Source organism: Hemiscyllium ocellatum, chromosome 46 (genome assembly GCF_020745735.1).
Source record: "Hemiscyllium ocellatum isolate sHemOce1 chromosome 46, sHemOce1.pat.X.cur, whole genome shotgun sequence".
Classification (NCBI taxonomy): Eukaryota; Metazoa; Chordata; class Chondrichthyes; order Orectolobiformes; family Hemiscylliidae; genus Hemiscyllium; species Hemiscyllium ocellatum.
Genome location: NC_083446.1, coordinates 12,046,040 through 12,073,692, shown reverse-complemented (window position 1 = coordinate 12,073,692; position 27,653 = coordinate 12,046,040). Strand labels below are relative to the sequence as shown.

General features: G+C 46.5%; 1 protein-coding gene across 4 annotated transcripts in view; it reads left to right on the top strand.

Annotated features, from left to right (window-relative positions):
• Window positions 1-27,653, top strand: part of LOC132836369 (pyruvate carboxylase, mitochondrial-like) — a 721,522-nt gene that overhangs the window by 42,982 nt on the left and 650,887 nt on the right. For 2 of the 4 annotated variants that reach the window (XM_060855868.1, XM_060855869.1), the window contains one exon: window positions 23,828-23,963. In XM_060855868.1, coding sequence (XP_060711851.1) covers window positions 23,828-23,963 — 136 coding nt within the window. Of the gene's footprint in view, window positions 1-10,798; window positions 10,837-11,271; window positions 11,347-23,827; window positions 23,964-27,653 lie in introns of those variants that run through there. The other 2 variants (XM_060855870.1, XM_060855867.1) reach the window with 2 other exon arrangements.

Below are 27,653 nucleotides of genomic sequence, written 5' to 3'. Positions count from 1 at the left end.
TTTTTTGTGTGTGATCTTGTTTCAGGAGACGTGCTGCATTAGAACCACTGTGTATATTTTACTGAGTTTGATCAGATAGCGAGGACCTTTGTTACTTAGTGAAAGCAATTTTAGGAGGGCCAAGCGCGACACAAGGCTGAAGGTAGGAAGCTTCTGATTTGTTACCTCGATTGCAAAAGACAAAATTTCATTAGTGTAGCCTCTTACCGGCCAGTTTCGGAACCATTAGTTGTGCAATTGATTTAATTGCCCATGTGACAATGAAATTTTCTGCAGTTTTCTGGTTTCCAACCCAGTACTGACAGAACTGTAGTCCCTGTAAGCGTAAATCTCTGAGCTGCTCTTTATCCTCCAGTGGCTTCTTTTTAAGTCACCTAATTATTGCACCTCAAGGTGGTGGCTGTGAGTTTGCTTGTTGGTGATTTTTACAAAGAAATGATTTTGCATTGATATTGCACCTATCCTGACCAGAGCATATCCTGAAGAGCTTTGTGCCCAATTAAGTACCTTTGAATTGTAGTCACTGCTATATCAGGGGAGTCGGGGATGATATTATGTACAGAAAGCTCCTGCAAACAGCAAAAAAAAATTAGTTTCTGAGTCATTTGAGGAATAAATATTTTCTGAGGCACGGAGAGAACTCCCCTCTTCTTGTTGCGGTTGTGGGAGCTTTGACATCCACCTGATCGGGGTATGCGGAGACGTCAATTTATCCAAAGGATGATACTTCTAACAGTGTTTCACTCTTGTAGGACTGCATCTTTGGAGGACAGCACTCTCTCAGTACCACCCCTCCGACAAGTGCAGCACTCCCTCAATACTGAACCTCTAGCAGTGCAACCACTCCTCACTACTGACCCTTTAACAATACAGTTTTGCCTTAGTACTGCTCCTTGGTCAATGCAATACCCCCCCTTAGTTCTGCCCTTCAGATACTCTGCCTCAGACTCCCTGACAATGCAATGTTCTCTCAGTACCATACTCTGTCAGTGCTGCACTCCCTCAGTACTGCCCCTCCAACAGTGTCGTACATCCTCAGGACCGACCATCCAACAGTGTGATACTCCATCAGAACTGACCTTCTGACAGTGCAAGCTCCGTGATTACTGTCCCTCTGACGTTGCACTGTTCTCTCGGTACTGTCCCTCTGTCAGAGCAGTGTTCCCACAGTACTATACCCTCCAGCAGTGCAACGGCCTCTCAGTAATATTCTTCTGACACTTGGGCAGCTTCGATACCAATTGCCTGGAGTATTCCTTCAGTAATGCCTATTTAGCCATGCAGAACTCTCTTAGTACTGCCCTTCCGATAGTACAGCACTCTGCTATGATCTGGGAAGGAAGTCTTGCAATAATCAGACAAGGCATTGGTATAACCATTTGGTGTTGAGCTTCTTGAGTGATATTGGAGCTGCACCCATCCAAACAAGAGGGGACTTTTCCACCACACTTCTCACTTGTGCCTTGTAGATGGTGGACAGGCTTTGGGGAGTCAGGGGATGGGCAAAAATGCTGGAGGAGGCGTTGAGAATTAGCTTTACACAGGGTGTTGGTGTGATCTAGAATGCACCGCTCGAAGCAAAATAAATTAGGGAATTAGATAAATGCTTGAAATGGTGAAAAATATTTGAGTTGTGGAGATAGAGCCAGGGAGATGGAACTCAGCCACAGTGGACTGGTCAAGGACCATGCATGCTGTAAAAGGCTCTGATAAAGAAATGGTGCTGAATAAATGAGGCAAACTATTAATGCAGAGCTCATCTTTAGCAGAAGATCAAATCTAATCTTTACGTAAATGAAGCAGGGATTCCAAATCTCGCGTCGCTGACTGACCTTAGTTGAACGCCCTAAACCAGTCCACAATAACATTTCACAATACTTGCGATATAAGTATCAATGTTTATTCATGGTGAAGTGATTACTTGAGTTCACGTGATTCCACTTGAATTCCCCTCGAACCTGGCACAATAAATTCTGACACACCTTTTGGGCTGTCTTCTTGTTTCAAGGGGATACATAAATTCAAGTCGTTGCTGTAGTTTTTAAAGCATTGAGCACCTCTCAAGGCAGACTGATGTTCGGTAGCCTTTCCATTTAACGAGGAGAAAGTGAGGTCTGCAGATGCTGGAGTATCAGAGCTGAAAATGTGTCGCTGGAAAAGCGCAGCAGGTCAGGCAGCATCCAAGGAACAGGAAATTCGACGTTTCGGGTGTAAGCCTTCCTGATGAAGGACTTATGCCCGAAACGTCGAATTTACATTTAACGAACATTGCAAACTCTTAACATGTTGGAATCCTCAAATGAAATGTTTGTAACTGTTTCCCACGGGCAGGTTAAGTGTTATGTTCTTGTAACTCAATTAGATGACACCATTAGGTGGTACTGTAAGAGGATTCCCACTATTAGTCTGATCACTGATCTGCATCATTTGAGTTGTAACACAGAAACTGTTATATTTTGTCTACAATTTATTCTTTCATAAGTTTGATCTTAGAGTAAGATAAAAGGTTGGCTTAACATCGAGGGCTGAAGGGCCTGTACTCTGTTGTATTGATTTATAGTCAAGACCAACATTTGGTGACCACGCCTAATTGACTTTGACTTGTTAGACTATTTCATTTGGCAATTGAGAGTCAACGTTGCTATGGGTCTGGAGTCACATGTAGACCAGGCCAGGTACATTGCAGATTTTATCGGTTGAATTTGCAAAGCCATTTGCCCTAGGACCACCCTGTCACCTGAGGGGGGCTAATTTACTGACCCTTCCCAGTACTGCCTCTGATGTAAGGAAATCTTTTTTTCAAAGTGTGGAGGCCAGAACTGATTGTGGTTTCCGAAATGCAGCTTTGGTCACTTGGGCCTGAGCCTGTGCTGGTGTCAGTGCCAAGCAGTTTGCTAAACTACAGGAATATTTCTTCTCTGGCTTTGAGATCATTCTGCTCAATTCTTATTGAAAATACTTTGAGGAAACACGAGGGTGAGATTGATACGCTTCCCTTTAGATTAGCTTTTAGAAAAGCCTTTATTGTAACCTGCACTCGAATGAGTGCAGGGGAAAAATTGTAATGTCACTTTGGGGTTGTCTTAGGTACAGGCTACCTCGGTACAGAATAACTAAGACTTGTCCAGCGATCATAAATAAAAGTTCAGCATTAGAACAAAGAATAGAGACATTTTCTTATTAAAAAGCCCTCAATTTGTAGTCTATGCACCAAGCCCTTGGGACCTGCCTAAACTTGCCTCCCTCACAGCGGCCTGGCCTGGGACTCTCCCTGGGACTCACTGCCCACACACCAGCCTGGGACTCTCGCCCGGAACTCACTGCCCCGACGCCGGCCTGGCCTGGGACTCTGCCCCAGAACTCTCTGCTCCTACATCGGCCTGGGACTCTTGTCCGGAACTCACTTACCTGCCCCGACGCTGCTTGGCCTGGGGCTCTGCATGGGAAATGACTGCCCCCACACTGGCCTGGACTGAGGGAACTCACTGCCCCCATGCCAGCCTGGCCTGGGGCTCTCTCCCCGGAACTCACTGCCCCCATGCCAGCCTGGCCTGGGGCTCTCGTCCGGAACTCACTGCCCCCATGCCGGCCTAGCCTGGGGCTCTCGTCCGGAACTCAAAGCCCCCACATTGGCCTAGCCTGGGGCTCTCCCCTGGATCTCACTACCCCCATGCAGACTCGGACTCTCCCCTGGAAGTTAGTGCGCCCAAGCCAGCTAGGGACTCTTCCCCCGGAACTCTCTGCCCCCACATTGACCTGGCCTGGGACTCTGCCCCGGAACTCACTGCCCCCAAACCGGCCTGGCCTGGGGCTCTCCTCCGGAACTCTCTGCCCCCACATTGGCCTGGCCTGGGACTTTGCACAGGAACTCACTGCCCTCACACTGGCCTGGCCTAGTACTCTGCCCCGGAACTCACTGCCCCCATGCTGGCCTGGCCTGGGTTTCTGCACGGGAACTCACTGCCCCCACACTGGCCTGGCCTGGGGCTCTCCTCTGGAACTCTCTGTCCCCACGCCGGCCTGGCCTGGGACTCTTCCCCCGGAACTCACTGTGTAGAGCTTTGGCACAACCACACTTGGAATATTGTGTAGAGTTTTGGTGCACCTAAGAGAGGATATATTTACCACAGAGGGAATGCGGTGGAGATTCACCAAACCGATTCCTGGAATGGTGTGATTGCCCTGTGAGGAATGGAGAAAGTGAGGACTGCAGATGCTGGAGATCTGAGTGTGGTGCTGGAAAAGCACAGCAGATCCGGCAGCAGCCAAGGGGTAGGTGAATCGATGTTTCAGGCATAAGCCCTTCATCATCCTGTGAGGAAAGATCAAGGAGACTGGGTCTGTATTCTCTCGTGTTTAAAGGAGTGATAGGGGACCTCCTTCAAGCAAACCAAACTGTTAACCAGACTCTGCAGGGGAGATGCAACCAAGTGGTTTTCCCTGGCTCAGGTGGGATCTGGAACTGGGCGGCCAGAGGAACATGAATCTGCGCTCCTAGGAGAAAGTGAGGACTGCAGATGCTGGGGAGAGTGTGGTGCTCCTTGGCCCAGCCAAAGTGACCATCAACAGGTCCAGGCGTAGAGGCGGACCGACACTCCTCTCTGCCTTTACGGTCATGCCTGGGTGTCCTTGGAGAGTGTGCATGTGACATTCGCTAACATTCTTGATGCCTTAAGAGGGAGGTGACCACTTCAGGATTGGGGTACCATATTTTCCCTCTATAACTCCACTTCGATTTAGTTCTCTCCCTCGCTTTCCCTCGCCGTTGTTGTCATTGCAGTGTCCCTGACAGGATTTGCAAATAATCTGGTAAGTATGGCTGCCTCCCAAGCAGTTGTTCTGGGTTCAGTTCCCGACTGTCGCAGTTGACTCATTGGCAAATCTACACTGTACTATATATCCATACTGTCCAATGCTTCTCACTGGATTTGATGCGCGGGTGGCTGTGTTTAATCAGGAATCAAAACAAAACCAAGTCCACCTTATCCTCCATTCAGAACGAGACTTGTGTTTGCTCCCTATACAGGCAGACCCCGGGTTGCAAGCAGCTTCCATTCTGGAGTCTGTGAGTGATTCGGAACGGTTCAACATAAAATAGCTGTTTGTAAGAATGAGGAAATGTTTGCGTAGGGTCATGAAGATCTACGGCACAGGAAAAAAAAAGGCCTTGCAGCCTATCAAGTCTGCACCTGTCAGAAACAAGCACCTGAACATTTGAACCTGTTTTTCCAGCAATTGGCCCTTAGCCTTGGCATCGCAAGTGCATAGTTAAATACTACTTTACTGTGATGAGGGCTTCTGCCTCTCCCACTCTGACAGGCAGTGAGTTTCAAATTCCCGTCTCTGTCTAGGTGAGAAACAAATTCCTCACATCCCCTCCTGACCCTTACCTGCTCATTGATCTCTCCATCAAGGGGAAATGCTTCTTCCCGCCTACCCTGTTGGTGTCCCTCATAACTTCATACATCTCGATCACGTTTTCCCCCTCCGCCCCTCCTTAATCTCCTCTGCTCCATGGAAGACAAGCCAGGTCTCTCTTCACAACTGAAACTCTCCAGCCCAGGCAGCATCCTGATAAATCTCTGCACCCTGTCCCAGGGCAGTCACATCCCTCATAATGCAGATGCCAGAAGTGCAAACAATTCTCAATTTGTGGCCATGCCAACGTTTTATACATCGCATTCATGTCATTAAATCATTGATTCCTTACAGTGCCAAAGAGGGCATTCGGCCCATTGAGTCCACCTCAACGCTCCAAAGTGCACCCCACTCCGATCCACCACACCCCATCCCCACAATCCTCCATTTCCCAGGGCCTTATGGGGCAATTTAGCATGGCCAGTCGACCTAACTTGCACATCTTTTGGACTGTTGGCGGAAACTAGAGCACCTGGAGGAATTCCGTACAGACATGGGGAGAACAGTCCCCCAAAGCTGGAATCAAATCCAGGTCCCTGGCGCTGAGAGGGAGCAGTGCTAACCACAAGTTGGATCTTTAACATTGTACCCCCATATGGGGATCACATTTGTTTAAGAGCAGAATGTTTGTAAATTTGGTGATACCCTGAATAGGTGAGCTGTTGTACCTCGGAGCTAGGAGGCCTGAGTTCAGGCCCCACCTGCTTCAGAGAGGAGTCCTGACATCCTGGAACGGGAGATTCAAAAATGTCTGAGGCAGCAATTCCAGGGCGTTGTAGTAAATGGAGGTGCTGGGTTTTGGGAGGGCTGTTGTGTCACGGTGGTGGTGGTCTTCTGAGCCAGGAGGCCTGAGTTCAAATCCCACCTGCTCCGGAGGTGTGTCACAACATTTCTGGCTTGAATACTACCTGCCGACAAGCACCCACCGATGACCCTACTCCTCCCACCTCTCAGCTGATGCCTCAGTTCTCTTCCATGTTGTTTAGAGGAAGCACCAGGAAGGGGGTTTCAATGACAGTCACCACGAGGGGCTTGGCAGCACCACTCCTCACGGAGCTGGCTGGGTCCTAATGCTGTAGCTTGTGGACTGGTGGCACTTGTTCATCTTCCTGATGAGTGCAAGACAAAGCGTGTCTTTGTTCTCAGTAGTCCCCACCGGTAAACCTTGTTTCAGAACCGATGCCCAGAGTTGGTTCTGCAATGAGGTCTGCAGATGCTGGAGATCACAGCTGAAAATGTGTTGCTGGTTAAAGCACAGCAGGTCAGGCAGCATCTCAGGAATAGGGAAGAGAGAAGGGTCGTAATTTGAAGTAAAATTGCGGCTACACAAGCTGAGAATTTCAAAGGGAAGATTGCTCGTTATTTGTTGGAGTTGGTATAAAGGAGAAACTGAGTTGGGATACAGATCAGTTACAATCCAGTTGAGTGGCTGTACCTTCTCGCAGGACTGAATGTGGTCTTTGTTCTATCTTTCCAATGGTATATTGTTTAAGTAATAAAACCCAGAACTCTTAATGTCGTCCATATCGTGTTGCTGAACTTGTTGGTGCTCCTCTCATCATTTTAGAGGTCTCTTTTAAATAGCAATCTGTAGCAAGCACTCCTGATTGGTCTAGGCATAACTGTAAACTCACTGCGTTCATCATAATTCAGGATTGTTGTTGGGCACGAGCCCAGTTCCCCAACATATCTGAAATTCCCAAACGTGTGCAGTTCTGTCCTGTGCAATGAGAGGGAGAGTGGCATTTGCCTGAGTGAGATATTAAAGGGTGCAGACTGTGAGGGGGAGAATAGGAACAGATTGTGTCAGATATTCAAGGGTGAGAGAGTTGGATTGGACTGGCTGGGATACTAAAGGGTATGGGGCGTGAGGAGCAGAATGGCATTGGATTGAGTGGGATGTTAAAGGATGTTGGGATGAGTTGCAGAGTGGGATTAGACTGGGTGGTGTATTGAAGGGGACAAAAAGTGAGGGAGTGGAATTAGACTGGATAGGACATTAATGGATGTGGGGAGTAAGAAAGAGAATGGAATTAGATGAAGTGGGGTATGAAAGATTAAGGGGAGTGAGGAAGAAAGTGATATTGGATTGGATGGGATGTTAAAGCATATTTAGATGAATGAGAGAGCAGGATTTGACTGGGTGAGATATTGTAGAGTACAAAGAATGAAAGGGAGTGAGATTAGGGTGGGTAGGATATTAAAGGGTTTGAGGGTGGGTGGGAAAGTTAGACTGGACTTAGTGGAACATTTAAAGGGTACAAAATTGAGTATGAATAAACTGGGCGGAATTTTAGAGGTTACAGGGTTGGGCAAGAGAGAGGAATTGGACTTGATAAGACAGTAAAAGATATAGTTATGGGGTGTGAATAGTAGAGAGTGGTGAGACTAGGTAGGAGACTTCATAGTCTGAAGGGATAAACAGGAGAGATAATATGCAGGGTCGGATGTTGAAAAGCATTTAGCACATAACAGTGAACATGCGCTCCTCTCTTAGGAATCCAGAACTCCATTGTGGGATCCAAATCTCCTTACACTGGCTCACAAGGGATTGTTACTTCTGGTGGTAGGGATTTAATATTGGATCACTTATGCTTTGAGTTATTAGATCACTCAGTTTTTTTGATTAGATTTAGATTCTCTACAGTGTGGAAACAGGCCCTTCGGCCCAACCAGTCCACACCGACCCTCCGAAGAGTAACCCACCCAGACTCATTCCCCTCTGAGGAGAAAGTGAGGACTGCAGATGCTGGAGATCAGAGCTGAAAGTGTGTTGCTGGAAAAGCGCAGCAGGTCAGACAGCATCCAAGGAGCAGGAGAATCGACGTTTCGGGCCTGAAGGAGGGCTCCTGCCCGAAACGTCGATTCTCCTGCTCCTTGGATGCTGCCTGATCTGCTGCGCTTTTCCAGCAAAACACTTTCAGCCCCATTCCCGTCTCACTAATGTACCTAACACTATGGGCAATTTAGCACAGCCAATTCACCTCTCCTGCACATCTTTGGACTGTGGGAGGAAACCAATGCAGACACTGGGAGAATGTGCAAACTCCACACACAGACAGTCGCCCAAGGCTAGAATCGAACCTGGGACCCTGGTGCTGTGAGGCTAACCATCGTACCGCCCGATTATTCATAAGGACAGAAGAAATAGGAGCATGAGAAAGCCGCTGACCCTTTGAGGCTGTCGGCCAGTAAGTAAAACCATGATTGGAATGTGGCTTTCACTTCACTCTCCTGTCTTCTCATCCTTCAATGAGTTCAGGTCCCACCTGCTCAACCTTTCCATGTAAGGCAACCCCTTCATCCCAGAAGACAGCCAAGTCAGCCCAATCTAAGCTGCCTAAAGTGCATTAACATGTTTCCTACGGAAAGATGATCAAAACCGTTCAATTGTCCCACAGCACTAAGAACTAGGAGCAGGAGTAGGCGTTAAGTCTACATCATTCGACACGATCACAACTGATCTCGACTTGGTCTCAACTCCACTGACCTACCTGTGCCCAATACCCTTCAACCGATTACTAATTTAAAAAAAAATTACCTCCACAAATTTATTCAGTGAGGTGGTGTCCACTGCACTCTGGGGGAGTGAATTCCACAGATTCTCGCACCTTCCCTTTGAGAGAAGTCCTACCTCCTCATTTTTAAATCTGATACCAATTATCTCAAGACCGTGACACCTCATTCTAGAGGAAGCGTTCCCTCTACGTCTACTATGTCAATCCCCTTTAGCATCATCTTAACTTTTATTTCTTATTTCCTAACTTGTACTATGAATCACTGTAAGGTTGTGTAACATTTTTTTATTTCTCTTTTGTATCTAGGTACTTAAAGAGGATTGATGAGGGCAGAGCGGTAGATGTGATCTATATGGATTTCAGTAATGCGTTCGACAAGGTTTCCCATGGGAAACTGCTTAGCAAGGTTAGATCTCACGGAATACAGGGAGAACTAGTCATTTGGATACAGAACTGGCTCAAAGGTAGAAGACAGATGGTGGTGATGGAGGGTTGTTTTTCAGACTGGAGGCCTGTGACCAGTAGAATGCCACAAGGCTGGGTCCTATACTTTTCGTCATTTATATAAATGATTTGGATGTGTACATAAGAGGTATAGTTAGTAAGTTTGCAGACGACACCAAAATTGGAGGTTTAGTGGACAGCGAAGAGGGTTACCTCAGATTACAACAGGATCTGGACCAGATGGGCCAATGGGCTGAGAAGCGGCAGATGGAGTTTAATTCAGATAAATGCGAGGTGATGTATTTTGGGAAAGCAAATCTTAGCAGGACTTAGACACTTAATGGTAAGGTCCTAGGGGAGTGTTGCTGAACAAAGAGACCTTGGAGTGCAGGTTCATAGCTCCTTGAAAGTGGAGTCGCAGGTAGATAGGATAGTGAAGAAGGCGTTTGGTATGCTTTCCTTTATTGGTCAGAGTATTGAGTACAGGAGTTGGGAGGTCATGTTGCAGCTGTACAGGACATTGTTGGCTAATGTTGGAATATTGTGTGCAATTCTGGTCTCCTTCCTATCAGAAAGATGTTGTGAAACTTGAAAGGGTTCAGAAAAGATTTACAAGGATGTTGCCAGGGTTTGATCTATAGGGAGAGGCTGAGCAGGCTGGGGCTGTTTTCCCTAGAGCATCGGAGGCTGAGGGGTAACCTTATCGAGGTTTACAAAATTATGAGGGGCACGGATAGGATGAATAGACAAAGTATTTTCCCTGGGGTGGGAGAGTCCAGAACTAGACGGCATAGGTTTAGGGTGAGAGGGGGAAGATATAAAAGAGACCTAAAGGGCAACCTTTTCATGCAGAGGGTGGTACGTGTATGGAATGAGCTGCCAGAGGAAGTAGTGGAGGCTGGTACAATTGCAACATTTAAGAGGCATTGGATGGGTATATGAATAGAAAGGGTTTGGAGGGATATGGGCCGGGTGCTGGCATTGGGTTGGGATATCTGGTCGACATGGACGGGTTGGACTGAAGGGTCTGTTTTCATGCTGTACATCTCGATGAAGTGACAATTAATTCTAATGCGAAACAGCAAACATTGCAGACCGCAATGAGATCTTTTGTCATTTTTCTAAAGTATATAGACCTAACCTGCTCAGTCTGTCCTCATAGGGCACATTATGTTCTATCTTTAATGCATCTAGCAACCCGCTGATAAATTAACGGTGGAGCCTGAACACATGCTGTAAACACTGGTCAGAGATTCTTTTGAAATTGGAGCTGACGTCAATCATGAGCTGGAACAGTGAGCAGCCGAACGTGTTTAAAACACTTGTTTTGGCTGATGAAGCCAGTGATTATTGAGACACATCGATTGCCCCTTTTGGACTGAATCGTGGTCTCATCAGCAAATTGAGGAAAGGGAGGTGCTTTTCGCAAGACCGCAGGTCGGGGAATGACCTGTTGGTGAGTGGGAGCAGGGATCTGGGTTCAGCTCACAGTGGGCTGGCTGCCCTTTCCGTGCAATCGAATATGTTGAAATGTGAAAACTCTGGCGTCTTTATTTACAAAATGAAATCACCTTGCTGTGTGCATCAACAAAGGCATGCCCATCAGCACGACGTTTTGCCACGATGGGCAAACACAGGATATCGAACCCCTAGCTTGAAGCTGAGATAGCTGAGCTGAGAAGGGCATGATTCACTGTTTGCCTCTGATAAGGCGAAGGTTTTTTGCTGTGCATTTATCAGATATATTTGTGAACAGACGCGCTCACTCAGCTCACGTAGTGTGTTCCATGATGGAGAACAGGAGGGGCCTGCAGTTCAGAGGTTGCATTTGGGGATGGACTTACTGTGTGAGTGTGTATATATAGACATACGTGTGAGTTGAGGACCTTGGTTACTTGAGTAGTCTTGCTGTCTCCATTGAATCTGAATTCCTTCAGGTAACACAGTTCAGGAGATGACGAAGCTAGTAAGTTGCAATCGTGGTACAGCTGGGTGGTAAGGTTGACTATGCTGAAGCTTCTGGAATTACAGGGTAATTTTAATGAATGGGTTAGGTCCCCCTGCTCGAGTATTGTGTCCAATTCTGGGCACTTAGAGCCATACAGCACAGAAACAGATGCTTTGCTCCAACTTGTCCCATTTGCCTGTGTTTGACCTATATCCTTCTAAATCGTTCCTATTCGTGTATCTATCCAAATGTCTTTTAATTGTTGTAACTATACCTGCATCCACCCCTTCCTCTGGCAGTCCATTCCATATACAAACCACTGTGGGATGGTACGGTGGCTCAGTGGTCAGCCCTGCTGCCTCACATCACCAGGGAACCGGGTTCGATTCCCGCCTCGGGCGACAGTCTGTGTGGAGTTTGCACATTCTCCCCGTGTCTGCGTGGGTTTCCTCCGGGTGCTCCGGTTTCCTCCCACAATCTAAAGATGTGCAGGTTAGCTGAATTGGCCATGCTAAATTGCCCATAGTATTCAGGGATGTGTATATTAGGTACATCAGTCAGGGGTAAGTGGAGGATAATAGGGTAGGGGAGTGGGTCTAGGTGGGTTACTCTACGGAGGGTCGATGTGGACCTGTTGGGTCGGAGAGTCTGTTTCCACGCTGTCGGGATTCTGTGATTCTCTCTGTGGGAAAAGTTGTGTCTCTTTTAAATCTTTCCGCTCTCACCTTAAAAAATGTGCCCCCTAAGTTTTGAAGATCCCCCACCTGAGGGAACTTGGCTATTCACCTTATCCATGCCCCTCATGATTTTATAAACCTCTCTCTTAAGGTCACCCCTCAACCTCCTATGCTCCAGGGAAAAAAAAGTCCCAGCTATCCAGCCTCTCCTTATAACTCGAACGCTCCCTTCTCGGCAACATCCTGGTAAATCTCTTCAGAACCCCCTCCGATTTAATACCATCCTTTCTGGAGCAGGATGACCAGAACCGTACACGTGTCATGGCGTTGCCCAGGCTGCGGATGGATAAGTACCAGAATGAGACCAAGGGAGGAGCCTCCTCCATTCACATCCAGCAGACTCTGGAGAGCTTGAGATGGTTTTACTTGCAACAGATTGGGTTAAAAGGAGATTCACTGGAACATTCAAAATCATGGGGGATCACGAATGAGGTAGTTGGGGTGACACTGTTCCCAGTTACAACAAGGTTGACATGGGATTAAGATTACCTACAAAAATATGACTAGGGAGACATTTTCTTCCATATCATGTTGTCTTGTTCTCTTGGTATGCAGGTAAAGTCACCATCGTCCTAGGGAACCATAGCACCGGGCTCTCATTAGAGAGGGACAAGTGGCGGTAGTTTAACCTGTGGTTTACCGGGCCTCGGACGAGGGGAGCGGTTGGGAAGGGCAGTCCTTCGTGGTATTCTCAGCCAGTGTGAGAATTGAACCCATGACGTTGGTGCCACTCTGAGGCTTGTGGCTCCAGTTAGATATCAACTATTTCAATGGATGATGGAACACCATGTTAATGATAGCTTTCCAAAGCCAATGAGAAAGCCACTTATATATTTGCAGGACCATGAGGAAAGAGCAGGGAAGAGGAACTAACAATGTTTTGGCCTGAATCATTTTGTGGTTGTGAATTCTACAGGCCCACCACTTTTTGGGTGAAGCAAGCTCACCTCATTTCTGCATTAAAAAGGTTTATTCCTTATCCTTTAACTATGACTCCTGGTTTTGGACACTTGCCATCATGAAGACAGACAGGATCCACCCAGTACGATTGGCGTAGTTAAAAGGGTTCCACTTCCAAGCAATGGTATGAATGCATTATCATCATTATATTCCAAATTCAAATTTAACAGCTGGTAAAACATCTAAAGTATATTTACACCGATAATTTGATGAATTCCATGGGATTAAATGGTTACAGAGGTGGAAGTGCTGGATGTCTTGAAACGCATAAAAGTGCGTTTAAAATCCCGAAGACCTGATCAGGTGTACCTGAGAACTCTGTGGGAAGCTAGGGAAACGATTGAGTACAGGAGTTGAGAGGTCATGTTGCCGCTGTACAGGTCATTGGTTAGGCATGCAATTGCGTGCAATTCTGGTCTACTTCCCATCGGAACGATGTTGTGAAACGTGAAAGGGATTTACAAGGATGTTGCTAGGGTTGGAGAATTTGAGCTGAACAGGCTGGGGCTATGTTCCCTAAAGCTTTGGAGGCTGAGAGGTGACCTTATAGAGGTGTATGAAATCATGAGGGGTATAGATAAGGTAAACAAACAAGTTCTTTTCCCGGGGGTGGGGTGTTTACGGTGAGAGCGGAAAGATATCAAAGAGGCCAGTGGGGCAATCTTTCCATGCAGAGGGTGGTGTGTGTATTGAATGAGCTGCTAGAGGAAGTGGTGGAGGGTACAATTGCTACATTTAAAAGGCATTTGGATGGGTATATGAATAGGAAGGGTTTGGAGGGACGTGGGCCGGGTGCTGGCAGGTGGGACTAGATTGAGTTGGGATATCTGGTCGGCATGAACGAGTTGGACCAAAAGGTCTGTTTCCGTGCTGTACATTCTCTGACTATATAACTAATTGGATAGTACAGGCACAATGGGCTGAATGGTCATCATCAGCAGTGGTCTCATTCTTCCATTCTCATTTTTTAAAGAGCTGCAATTTCTGTTGCAAAACTCATTTTGCAATTTGAATACATCTTTCATCAATCAAACAGATTTCATTGGAGAGATCTGTTTCCAATGAGACACATTCCAATGCGACTTGGCCGATCACTGAACAGTTTTTGAAGGGATTATGCCCGAAACATTGATTCTTCTGCTCCTCTGATGCTGCCGGACCTGCTGTGCTTTTCCAGCACCGCACTCTCGGCTGTGTACTTGAAGGCTGGTTCCAAAACAGGAACTTGAATGACACTTCTGTCTTGTGTGTATTGTTGCCCTCAAGTTTGTTGCCACCTCTTCCAGACCTCGATTGTTTGAACCCCGATTATTTTTCCATTGTATGCACTCACAGTTGTAAATGTTGTCCTGGTTGACCATGGGCGCACGTTCTTCCTCTACCTACTTGAATTGTCTGAAGCTTTTAGACATCTTGAGTCATCCAAAGAGCCAACACAGCAGGAGGGAGTGAAGGAGACGGGAGGGCAGGTTTGCAGGGAGGAAGGGAGAAACAGAATGCTTAGAGGTAGAAAGAGCCAAGGAAATATGCAAACTATTATTTCAATGAGAGACTAATTCTGTCACATCCTAAAAAGTAGCATGTGGTGGTGGAGGCTAAGTCACTGATTGTGTATAAGAAAGAAGTAGATTTGTTTCTAGATACAGAAGGGGAATGTGAAGAGAAATTGAGTATGGTGTTGAGATAGAGGGTCAGCATGATCAGAGATGGCATGATAGCTCGGTGATTCGTCCCGCCGCCTCACAGCACCAGGGACTCGGGTTTGATTCCAGCCTCGGGCAACTGACAGTGTGGAGTTTGCACATTCTCCCTGTGCCTGCGTGGGTTTCCTCCGGGTGCTCCGGTTTCCTCCCACAGTCCAAAGATGTGCAGGTTAGGTGGATTGGCAGCGCTAATTGCTCCGTTGATTCCAGGGATGTGTAGGCTAGGTGGTTTAGCATGGGAAATGCAGGGTTACAGGAATAGGGTAGGGGTTGGGTCTGAGTGGGATGCTGTTTGGAGGGTCATGTGGACTCGATGGGCTGAATAGCCTACTCCTATTTCCTGCGTTTCTCTGTCAGCAAGTTTCAAATCTCAACCACTGGATTACAGTCATGCATGCCACATTAGGTCTGTTACAGCTGACTTCAGCGTTTATGGTCTGCTCATTATACGACGAGCTTAGAGAGGTACTCGATTTACTGTGTAGATTGTAGTATGCTTTCAGCATCTTTCCATAGGGATCTGCTGTCTGTGTGCCGCCAATGAGGGAGGAACTTTCAACAGTGCCAACATGATGCTGTTTGCTAAACCCGTTCAGGACTGAACTCTGGTATAGTTGGCAGCCGTACAGCTCAAGTGGGGTCACTTGGATGAGAAGGGAATTGAGGAAGAGAGACGTGGCACTCTGTAAACAGCATTGAATGTGATCAGAGAGTGACAGGTTGTATAAACTATGCTGGGGCACAGGTCATTTAGACTGCTACACTAATTAAGAATGGCGTCTATGAAACCAGATCGTAAAACAACAGTCAGCGCCAAGACATCAGTGCTGTACATTTGCTGCCTCATTCTTTCCTTCCATCAGATTAACCAGCTTTTGCTGGAGCTATTACGAATGACGTTTCTTTGTTGGCCAGCCTTGCACAGGAAGATTTGGTGATAGGTGCCTTTTGGTTACCGTCCTGTAACATGCTTTCTGTTCACCTGGGTCGAAAAGAAAGGTAAATTGGGGAGTTGTGTGTCCTTTCAACATCTTGTTTGAAGCAGACATCCCTCGTTCATTTGCTTCCACTGTTGACTGAGTGGAGCTGTGAGCATTGTGTTGCTTGTTCGCTGGGCTTCTTTTAAAGCTCTGTTAGTTCACATCGCAATCAGATCCGCTCGATTTTCCTTCTTCCTCTTCCATTTTTCAGCTCGACGTTTCCTTCATGTGTTGCCAGGCCCAGGTTATTGGCTGTCCCTTCACTGCTACCTGTACTTGGCTATGTTTCACACTCTGACCACAACCTGGTTGGTCCCTGAGCTTCTCCTGAGCACACCAGAATGTCTTTGTCTACTCAGTGGATTCAGAGCACCCATTGTTGCGCCCACATTGCAAAAGCTACAATCCTCCTCTCGTCTTCTTTGTTCAGCGTCTAACTCTGGTATCCGTGGTGTGAGTGCCAGAAATAGTTGGGACAGATCAAGAAGAGAGTAGGACCTGATGGCACAGCCTGAGAGTAAAGGGAAGACCTTTCAGAACAGCGATAAGGAGAAACTTTTCATATTTATCATGGACAGAAGATAGGCTGACCAGCTTTCTCACTGACAATCTTTGATCCCCTTGACAATCAAGAACCTATCTATCTCCGTCTTAAATATACTCATTGACCTAGCCCCCACAGCTTTCTGTGGCAGTGAATTCCATAGATTCCCCACTCTCTGGCTGAAGAAGTTTCTCCTTATCTCCAACTAAAGGGTCTTCCTTTTACTCTAAGGCTGTGCCCTCAGGACCTAGTCTCTTGTACCAATAGAAACATCTTCCCAACTTCTTCTCTGTCCAGTCCATTCAGTATTCTGTATGTTTCAATCCGATCCCCCCCCTCGTCCTTCTAAACTCCATCGAGTAAAGAAGAGTCCCCGGATGTTCCTCATATGTTAACCTTTTTCATTCTGGCACCATTCTCGTGAACCTCCTCTGAGCACGCTCCAGGGCCAGTACGTCCTTCCTGAGGTATGGGGCCCAAAACTGTGCACAATACTCCAAATGTGGTCTGACCAAAGCCGTATACAGCCTCAGAAGCACATCCCTGCTTTTATATTCAAGTCCTCTCAAAATACATGCTATCATTGCATTTGCCTTCCTAGCGACTGACTCAACCTGCAAGTTTACCTTCAGAGAATCCTGGACTAGAACCCCCAAGTCTCTTTGCATTTCAGACTTCTGAATTTTTCTCCCCATTTTAGAAAATAGTGCATACCTCTATTCGTCTGACCAAAGTGCATGACCTCACACTTTCCCACGTTGTACTCCATCTGCCACTTCTTTGCTCACTCCCCTCACCTGTCCAACTCCTTCTGCAGCCTCCCTGCCTCCTCAATGCAAACTGTTCCTCTAACTGTCTTTACATCATCTGCAAACTTAGCCAGAGTGCCCTCAGTTCCTTCATCGTTAATGTATAAAGTGAAAAAGTTGTCCTAACACTGAGCCTTGTGGAACACACCTTTACTGCAATCCTGAGAAGGACCCTTTTATCCCCACTCTCTGTTTCCTGTTTCTATCCATGCTAGCACCTTGCCTCTAACACCATGGGTCCTTATCTCACTCAGTAGCCTCCTGTGCAGCACCTTATCTAAGGCCTTCTTGAAGTCCAGGTAGATAACATCGATTGGCTTGCCTTGGTCTAACCTGCTCATTACTTCGTCAAAAAATTGTAGCAGATTTGTCAAGTATGACCTCCCCTTGATGAAGCCATACTGACTTTGCCTTGTTTTACCACACACTGCCAAGTATTCAGAAATTCCATCTTCACAATAGATTCCTGGATCTTACCGACAACTGAGGTTAGGCTAATTGGTCTGTAATGATCGGTGTTTTGCCTTACTCCCTTTTTAAACGGGTGTCACGTTAGCAATTTTCCAGTCATCTGGGATGTTCCCTGATTCTAACGGTTTCTGAAAGATCACCATTAACGCCTCCACTATCACTTCAGTTATCTCCCTTCGAACTCTGGGGTGTAATCCATCTGGTCCAGGTCATTTATCCACCTTCAGGCCATTCAGTTTTTCTAGCACCTTCTCCTTGGTGATGGCCACCATACTCAACTCTGACCCCTCACTCTCTTGATTTTTTGGGAAATGACCCGTCTCTTTCAGCATGAACACTGACATGAAGTAAGTATTCAGTTCCACAGCCATTTCCTTGGTCTCCATTACTGTCTCTCCAGCGTCATTTTCCAGTGGCCCAATGTCCATTTTTGCCTCTCTTTTGCCCTTTATATATCTAAGGAAACTCTTATAGTCTTCCTTTATGTTACTAGCTAGCTTACCCTCACATTTAATCTTTTCCCTCCTTATTTCTTCTTTAGTTCGCCTCTGTTGGTCTTCGTAAGCTTCCCAATCCTCTGGTTCCCCACTGCCCTTCGCCACAGTATGTGCTTTCTCTTTTGCTCTTGTGCTATCCTTGACTTCCCCAGTCAGCCACAGTTGCCTCATCCTCCCTGTTCCATGCTTCTTTTTCCTCTGGATGAATCTCTGCTGTGTCTCCTGAATTATTCCCAGAAACTCTTGCCATTGCTGTTCCACTGTCTTTCCTGTTAGGCTCCTCTCCCAGTCAATTCTACCCAGCTCCTCCCTCAAGCCTCTGTAGTTGCCTCTATTTAGCCGGAATACTGTTACCCTCTGATTCTATCTTCTCTCTCTCAAATTGCAGAGTAAATTCAATCCTGTTACGATCACTGCCTCCTTAAGGGTTCCTTCACCTTAAGGTTCCTTATCAGGTCTGCCTCATTACACGACACCAAATCCAGTATTGCCTGCTCCCTAGTAGGCTCCACCACAAGCTGCTCCAAAAAGCCATCTTGTAGACATTCCACAAATTCCTTTTCTTGCAATTAACTACCAATCTGATTTTCCCAGTCCACCTGCATATTGAAATCCCCCATGATCACTAACTTCGCCTTTCCTACACATCTTTCCTATCTCTTGGTGTATCTTCCAGCTCCTGACTAGTGTTTGGAGGCCTGTACAGAACTCCAACTATGTTTTTTTTAAACCTTTTTGGCTCCTCAATTCTACACCATCTGACCCTACATCTTTTCTTACTATTAATTGAATTTCATTTCTTACTAATAGGGTACCCCCATCCCCTGCACCCACCCACCTGCCTATCTTTTTGATGGGATGTATATCCTTGAATATTCAGCTCCAAATCCAATTCCGCTTGTAGCTACATCCCTGTGATGTGCAACATGTCATACCTATCAGTTTTGATCTGCGCCATGAACTTATTTACCTTATTCCTTTCACTGCATGCATTCAGATATAACACCTTTACTCCTCTATTAACCGTCCCTCCTCTCACGGTCATTCATTTGACTTTTCACCAATTACTCCTGGGTTAAAATAATAAACACTAAAACATCTAAAATAGAAAGTTCTTGGTTATAGGATAAAATGTTAAAACCGATTGTCGAGCATTGTAACTTACTGACGAAGGCGAGGCGCTCTGTGTGCCCCAAAAGGGCTGGACGTTGTTGGGGCTCATTGTGGGTGTGGGAAGGGGATGACAATGCAGACCAGCCACTCTCCCCCGACGATGCGCCCTCCTCCTTTGCCTCCAGCTGGTGGATGTCCTTGATCTGCTCATTCTCCCCAGCAGCCATGCCCTTGGTCTTGGAGGGTTGAGGGGAAGAGTGGCGTACCGGCGCAGGTCGGACAGTGACGTTGTAGCGTTGGTGGTTAGGGAGGAGCAGCGAGATGCACATTCAGACAAGAAGGGCACAATGGCCTCCTGTGCCGCTGTAACAATTCTGTGAATCTGTAATAGAAGAGAAAGTGCTGCAAATTGAGATGAGAGCAGATATGTAGGTGTTTTGAGGCCCAGTCCAGACAGTCGGTCTAAGAGGCCCTTTCAGTGCTGTAATACTGTATAAAAAGATACGTGGGAACATCACCACCTCCAAGTTCCCCTCCAAGTCTCATGCTATCTTGACTGGGAACTGAACTGGCTGTTCCTTCAGTGTCGCTGGGTCAGACTCCTGGAGATCCATCCCTAACAGCACTGTTGGCATCCTCAGAGGTTGGGGACCAAGGCTGACCACTGCCTTCTCCAGGGTAAATACAGCAAAAATGGGGCCCAGCCAGACTCACCCACCCATACCAACAATCTAAAACATTGAAATGTGAGCCTTGAATGTTTTACAAAGTAGTAACACGATTGGCTCATCTTGTTGAAGAATTTCAAGTATGCAGGCCAGTTCAAACAAGCCAGTCAATAATGTAGGGCTGGGGTGGGGGTTGCAGGGCCCCAGGATCTGCTGATGATTTCCAGGACAATACTCACCAAGAATAATTGAGCTGCTTTAGGTCACAGAGATCAGTCAAGTCAAGAGAGCAGTGCCTTGGGGCTGTAACACAAGTAACTCCGTCTCCACGAGCTGACACTGTTGATCAGTGGATGAGGTTGAACAGAACATTTTTAGAATACTGTGTTCAGTTCTTGTCTCCCTGTTTTGGAAAGATGCTGTTAAACCTGAAAGAGTGCCAAAAAGATTTCCAAGGATGTTGTCAGGGTTGGAGGGTTTGAGCTACAGGGAGAGGCTGAACAGGCTGGGGCTATTTTTCCTGGAGCGTCAGAGGCTGAGGGATGACCTTATGGAAGTTCGTAAAATCATGAATGGCATAGATAGGTTGCATAGCCAAGTTCTTTTTCACAGGGTGGGGGAGCCCAAAAATACAGGGCATAGGTTTAATGTGAGAGGGGTAAGATTTAAAAGGGACCTAAGGGGTAACTTTTTCACACAGAGGGTGGTGTGTGTATGGAATGAGCTGCCAGAGGAAGTGGTGGAGGCTGGTACAATGACAACATTTAAAAGGCATCTGGGTGGGTATATGAATAGGAAGAGTATAGAGAGATATGGGCCAAGTGCTGGCAAATAGGAATGGATTACTTTAGGATATCTGTTTGGGTGGACGGGTTGGACCGAAAGGTTTATTTCCCTTGCTGTACAAACTCTATAACATCTGTGAGATCCTGCGACCAGGAGTGCTAGCTGATTCCAGACTCTTTCAGTGGGAACGAGATGCTTAAATGTGGATTCCCTCTGCAATATCCTCGAAGGATATGATCCAATCTCTTTCAGGGTTAGTGACCACAGAGGCAAATTGACTCAGGACAGAGCAGGAGCTTCCCAAGTATCCGTGCCTCCTCATCTTGAGGGGCAGAAGGTTTTATGATCATGGACTAAGGTGTCAAGGTCAGTGCAGTGATTCCACTACTGGAGGTAATGCAGGTCCTTGCTGAAAACATTTTTGGTAGGCTCCACCGAGGTATCACACTCCACACATACACTCACAGTCACCCACCCACAATTTGGAGATGCCGGTGTTGGACTGGGGTGTACAAAGTTAAAAATCACACAACCACCTGATGAAGGAGCCGAAAGCTAGTGCTTCCAATTAAACCTGTTGGACTATTACCTGGTGTTGTGTGATTTTTAACTTTGTACACCCACCCACAAAACACTGTTTGCTCTTCAGTATAGTTTGTTTAGCCTGGATCCAGTGCAGTAATGGCCGAGATTTCCTGATCTCTACACAGTCAGGCACCAAGTTGCATAATTGGTTCCCGTTATTGTCGCTGTGCCCTGCTTGAGTCATGGGAATGTTGGACTTTGAGAGACTTCCAATCGGGAAATTAGTTTATTGAACAAAAATAATCCACTTGGCCCGATGAGCCAGCTCTGCCATTCAGTAAGCTCACCACTGATCTGACTTTAACCCCAACTCTGCATTCCTGCATATCCCCCCGATAATCTTTCACCTCCCCTCCCCTCGGTAATGAAGAATCTGTCTACCTCTGCCTTAAAAATATTTAATGTTTCTACATCCACTGAGGAAGGGAATTAGAAAGACTCTCAACCCTTTGAGAGAAAATACAATCCTCATCTGTTTTAAATGGGCAATTTCAGTTTTAAAACTATAACCCCTAGTTCTAGATTGTCCACAAGATGGAAAAGCCTTTCCATATCCACTCGGTCAAGTCCCCTCAGGATCTTATATGTTTCAATTAAGACACCTTTGACTCTTCTAGACTCAAGAATATCTAGGCTTAGTCTGTCCTTGTAAGGTGGTCCGCTCATTTTAGTCTAGTATTTTTGATAATTTTGAGTAATTTTTGGATTGCAGGTTGTGTTAATTTGATGCGTTTTGTTTTGTTCGTGGGTTGTGGGAGTCGCTGGCTGGGCCAGCATTGATTGCCAATCCCTCATTGTCTCAGGGACACTTCAGAATCAAACGGGATTGCTGTCGGTCTGGACTTAAATGGCAGCCAGACCACACCCGGTAAGGATGGCAGATTTTCTTTCCTGTGGGACCTTGGTAAACCGGCTGGGATTTCTGAAACGAGTCAAATAATGATTGCCCCTAGGCCAGCTCCTTATTCCAAATTTTAATGCATTGATTCAGATTCTACCATCGGCCCTGAGGACATTCGGATCCATGACCAAGAACACTGACCTCAGGTTCTGGGCAGCTGGTCCAGTGAAATTGCCACTTCACCAACGCCTGCCCTGTTGCATCCACCCTGACTGCTATTGTTTCAAAGAGGAGGGAGATCTCTCTGGTGGCTAACGTGATAGAAAGGATGGAACCACAGAATGATTGCCACGTGGAAGGCAGGCCGTTTGGCCCATTGTGTTGGTACTGGCTTCCTGAAGGAGCTACGACGCCAGTGTAAGCCGTTCCCCTGCTTTTCACCAATACTCTGGCCATTCTTGCTTTTCAGATAATCCAATTCTCTCTGGGAATGCCTCAAGTGCTGAACGCCTGTGGCTTCCTCTGAATCCCATCATCTTTGAGCCATTCAACACAGAAACAGACCCTTCAGTCCAACTCGTCCATGCTGACCAGATATCCTAAATTAATCTCGTCTCATTTGCCAACATGTGCTGTGGGAATAGCTTTTCCCTGTCTATGATCTCCAGACCCCTTGGAATTTTGAATGTTCCTATTAAATCTCATCTCAAGCCTCCTTTTACAATTGCAGTCTCAAAATCTTCAGTCCATCCTTATAACTTAAATTCCTCATCTCGTTCTTGTGAATCTTCCCTGCACTGTCTGCAATATCTTCACATGCCATGTGTGAAGTGCTACACTCAAAACTGGAACACAGTACTCCAGTTGAGGGTGAACCAGTGTTTTATGCAGGTTTAACTCTACTCTGTGCCATTAATAACAAATCTATGGGTCTACCTTTACCTTTGCTTACCTTATAGGAGTTAGGGATTGGCAATAATGCTGATGTAGCCAACACATGCGCTTTCCATGATCATATGAAAACAAAACTTTGTTTTCTCTAAAGCAAAGTCCTGTAGTAGTTGTAAAGACATTATCTGTTTACTGACAGATTCGTTAAGTGATACATTTGAGTTTTTAAAAAAAATATATATTTACCTTCCAATCTCTTGATGTGATTCCCATTCTGTGGTGAGTGAGTGAGTTCCAAAGGTTTGTGAAAACTGCTCCAAATGCTTATCGCATCCTTCAGCCTTTGCTCATTCACACTGCTGGGATCAGGAACTCCACTTTCCAGTTGCTACCAAACTCCGTCTTGGGACGAGGTGATGTTGGTTTTCTTTTGGGCTGTGGCTTGTATCTACAGTCGGTTCTGCTGTGACGCAGGTTTCTTCAGTGTGAATTGGCAATAACACGATGGAAGAATTAAGCCCACAATTTGTAGAACGTGAACGTTCCTTCCCTGTATTGGTTAGAACGCGAGTCCAGCCTTGTCAGTTTAAACGGCATGATTTTCTTATGGCACAGGATTGAAACTATTGCTTCATATCAAAACTGAATTGTGCAAGTCATGAAATATCAGATTATGACTTGGCATTTAATTCTTTCCTGGTATGTTCTGCATGATAACCCCTTTACCCTTCACCTGACAGGCGTCAGCTCTCCCTGTTCAAATGCCAAGTAAATTGTTGTTCCCTTGGTGACTTGATATTCTTGATTCAGTCCTGATGAGCAGAAGATGAAACATTTTAGGAGCACATGTCCTTCATCTGCAATGCTGATGTGTTTTTTAAAAAAAAAATCTATTGTGTCTGCTTTGATTACAGATGTTTCAGCTACGAGTTGTAAAAGGGGGCTTCAGCTTCCTGGGGGTCAGGCGGATGGCTGTGCTGAATGCTGCTCATCGAAGCACTCAACACAAGGATTACAAGCCCATCAAGAAGGTGATGGTAGCTAACAGAGGTAAGAAGGAAATGCCCATCCCCTCCGTCCAGAGGCGAAAAGCTGACGTTTGACTGAGTAAGCAAACGCACAGCTTTATGTAACATAACTGAAGCGTGTTCTCACTGAGAGGTTTTCACACAAGTACAGGAACGTCTCATGATCGTGAAGAACTTTGTATGCATGTCCAAGTTGAATATGGTCAAAAAGATGCATCTCTCTAAAGCTTTTTGTCTTGTATTTGATAAATGCCTGAATGCCAGTATCAGAATACTGTGTTCAGTTCCAGTCTCCCTGCTAAAGATGTTGTTAAACGTGGAAGGGTTCAGAAAAGATTGACAAGGATGTTGCCCAGGGTTGGAGGGTTCGAACTGCAGGGAGAGGCTGAACAGGCTGGGGCTGTTTTCCCTGGAGTGGCGGAGGCTGAGGGGTGACCTTATGCAGGGTTTTAAAATCATGAGGGGCATGGATAGGATGAATGGCTAAAGTCTTTTTCCCCGGATAGGGGTGTTCAAAACTAGAGAGCACAGGATTTAAGGTAAGAGAAGAAAGATTTATAAGGGACCTCGGGCAACTTTTTCGTGCAAAGGATAGTGAGTGTGTGGAACAAAACAGCAGAGGAAGTGGTGGACGCTGGTACAATGACACCATTTAAAAGGCACCTGGATGGGTCCATGAATAGGAAGGGTTTAGAGGGATATGGGCCAAATGTTGGCAGATGGGACTGGATTATGGTCAGCAATAACTCTGTGATCAAGCAGGTTATGTTTGCATTTCGCCAACGGTGCTGTTGGTTGGCAAGTGAACCCTGATTTGCCTGTGTTATTATTATCAAACCCTTCATGAAAATCCAGATGTATTATATCCATTACTTCCCCTTTATCCTGCTTGTTATCTCCTCAAAAAAATTCTAGTAAATTTGTCAGACATGATTTCCCCCTTGTGAAGTCATGCAGATTCTGTTTGATCATATTGCACACTTCTCAATATTGCACTATTGCATCCTTTATAATAGAGGCAGAAGTGGGTACTGCAGATGCTGAAGATTAGAGTCAAGATTAGAGTGGTGCTGGAAAAGCACAGCAGGTCAGGCAGCATCCGAGCACTGATTTCCTGATGAAGGGCTTTTGCCCGAAACCTCGATTTTCCTGCTCCTCGGATGCTGCCTGACTTGCTGTGCTTTTCCAGCACCACTCTGATCTGGATTCCTTTATAATAGACTCCGACTTTTTCCCGATAACAGACGTTCAGCCAACCAGCCTACCTGTATTGATTTTAACCCTACTGCCAATCCTTTTGCAAGGATGCCTGTCGTGATGAAGTTTTCCTCCTCTCTCCACAAGAATCTCAGTGAGTCTCTCTCTCTCTGTCTCTCTCTCTCTCTCTCTCTCTCTCACACACACACACTGCAACCCACAGGTCATCTCCTCTGCCCTGAAGCTCTTCAACCATGTCCTGAAACAGACTCGCTAACACAGCCACATTTGCTTTCTCAGTGCCTGCCTCCGTAACATCAATGTGGACTTCACCAGTTTTCTCATTTCCCCTTCCCCCATCTCACCCCAGCTCCAACCTTCCAGCTCAGCACTATTCTCATGACTTGTCCTACCTGCCTATCTTCCTTTCCATCCATCCACTCCACCCTCCACTCTGACCTAACACCTTCATCTCCACCCCCATTCACCCATTGTACTCTTTGCTACCTTCGCTCACCCTTCTCTCTGACTTATCACCTCCATCCCCACCCCCATTCACCTATTCTACTCTATTCTTCTTTCTCCCTATCCCCTCTCATTTATCTCTCCATTCTGCAGGCACCCTGCCTCTATTCCTGATGACAGGCTTTTGCCCGAAATGTCCGTTTTCTTGCTCCTCGGATGCTGCCTGACCTCTGGTTTCCAGCATCTGCAGTCCTTGTTTTTTCCTGTATTTATTTTTGTCTCCTTCCTTTATTCAAAAAACATTGACAGTTTTGAGTTTCGTTGGAAGTTTTGTGAATAAGCAGACTTCATTTTGGACTGACTGGAAAATACCACGGCAGAGGAGCAGCACACATTCACTTGCTTGACCTGCTGCTCGCATTCTTGATGGGATCCGCATTTCCAGTGAGGCTTTTCAGGACTGATGGGGGTCGGCCTTTGGTCTATCAGTGTAATGCACAATGAACGACAGGTCTGAGCAGAGTAGCCATTGCCCCAGTAGATTGCTGTGCTGTCCCCATCCCCATGTTGAGTCATGGTCACTCACTGACCCTGTACGTTTGTTACATCTGTATTGCCCAGACTGTGTGGCTGTGAGGGGGGGGAGTTGTAGAATCCCTACAAGGCAGAAATAGGTCAATTTGGGCCATCTGGTCCACACTGATCCGCCCAAGATCATACCACACTATCCCCATGACTCCACATTTCCAATGGCTAATTCACCTAGCCTTCACAGCCCTGGACACCGTGGGACAATTTAACATGGCCTTTTTAGATTAGATTAGATTCCCTAAAGTATGGAAACAGGCCCTTCAGCCCAACGAGTCCATTCCGACCGTCTGAAGAGTAACTCACCCAGACCCAGTCCCCTACACTGTATTTACCCCTGACTAATGCACCTAACACTATGAGCAATTTAACATGGCCAATCCACCTAACCTGCACACCTTTGGTTTGTGGGAGGAAACCGGAGCACCCGGAGGAAACCCACGCAGACATGGGGAGAATGTGCAAACTCCACACAGACAGTCGCCCGAGGGTGGAGTCGAACCCGGGTCCCTGGCGCTGTGAGGCAGCAGTGCTAACCACTGAGCCACCGTACCGCCAATCCACCTAACCTGCACATCTTTGGAGGAAACTGGAGCACCTGGAGGATAACCGCTCGGGCACTGGGAGGAAGCCTAAACTCCACACTGTCAGACAGTTGCCCGGGGCTGCAATGGAACCCAGGTCCCTGGTGCTGTGATGCAGATGTGCTGAGCACTGAGCCGCCGGTGCCGCCTGATGTAGTGAGAATTCATAAGGGAAGCCCTTTGAGGCTGCCATTCAGTGGGCTCAACCACATTTGTCTGCTAACTGAGCGAGAGTTTCACCCATTGGCTTTGTGTCGTTGTTGTCTTTGTGTTTCTTTACCGACTCACATCATGTACTGAGCTTGCTCTCCTCCCCCTCCTCCCTCACCCCGTCTCTGGCCACCTCATTGAAACACTTCCCACCATCTGCTGTCTGATTTCCAAATGCCCATCCCCTCGCCATCTGTTTTGCTCCGTCGTTGGCCTGCTCAGTGTATCATCAATTATCGGAATTTAATAAAGCAATTTGCCATGGCGCAGCTGTGTTCAGTTCTGGGCACTGTATCTTCAGAAGGATCTATTCGCCTTGGAGGAGATGCAGTACAGTTTCACCAGAATGAGAAATGATGAGAAAATGCAGAACAAAAAGGCATCACCTTGTGCAGCCAAGTTGCATTAACTCGTACACAGGAGATTTTAAATGTTTGTGATATTTAAGGATTTGGCAGAGTAGATGGAGTATTTCCTTATTGATTGAGAAGGGCAGGATAGGCATCAGCAGAGAGTTTGAATGAGCTGAAAGCTTGTGATTGATCAGGTTCTATTCAGTGGGAGTGTTTGGAGGGGGACTTGCGGGAGGGGTGGTGGGGTTGGTGCCTTGAACTAGAGAACGCACCTTAAAAATCACAGGTCCTCCTTTCAAGAGAGAGCTGAGCAGG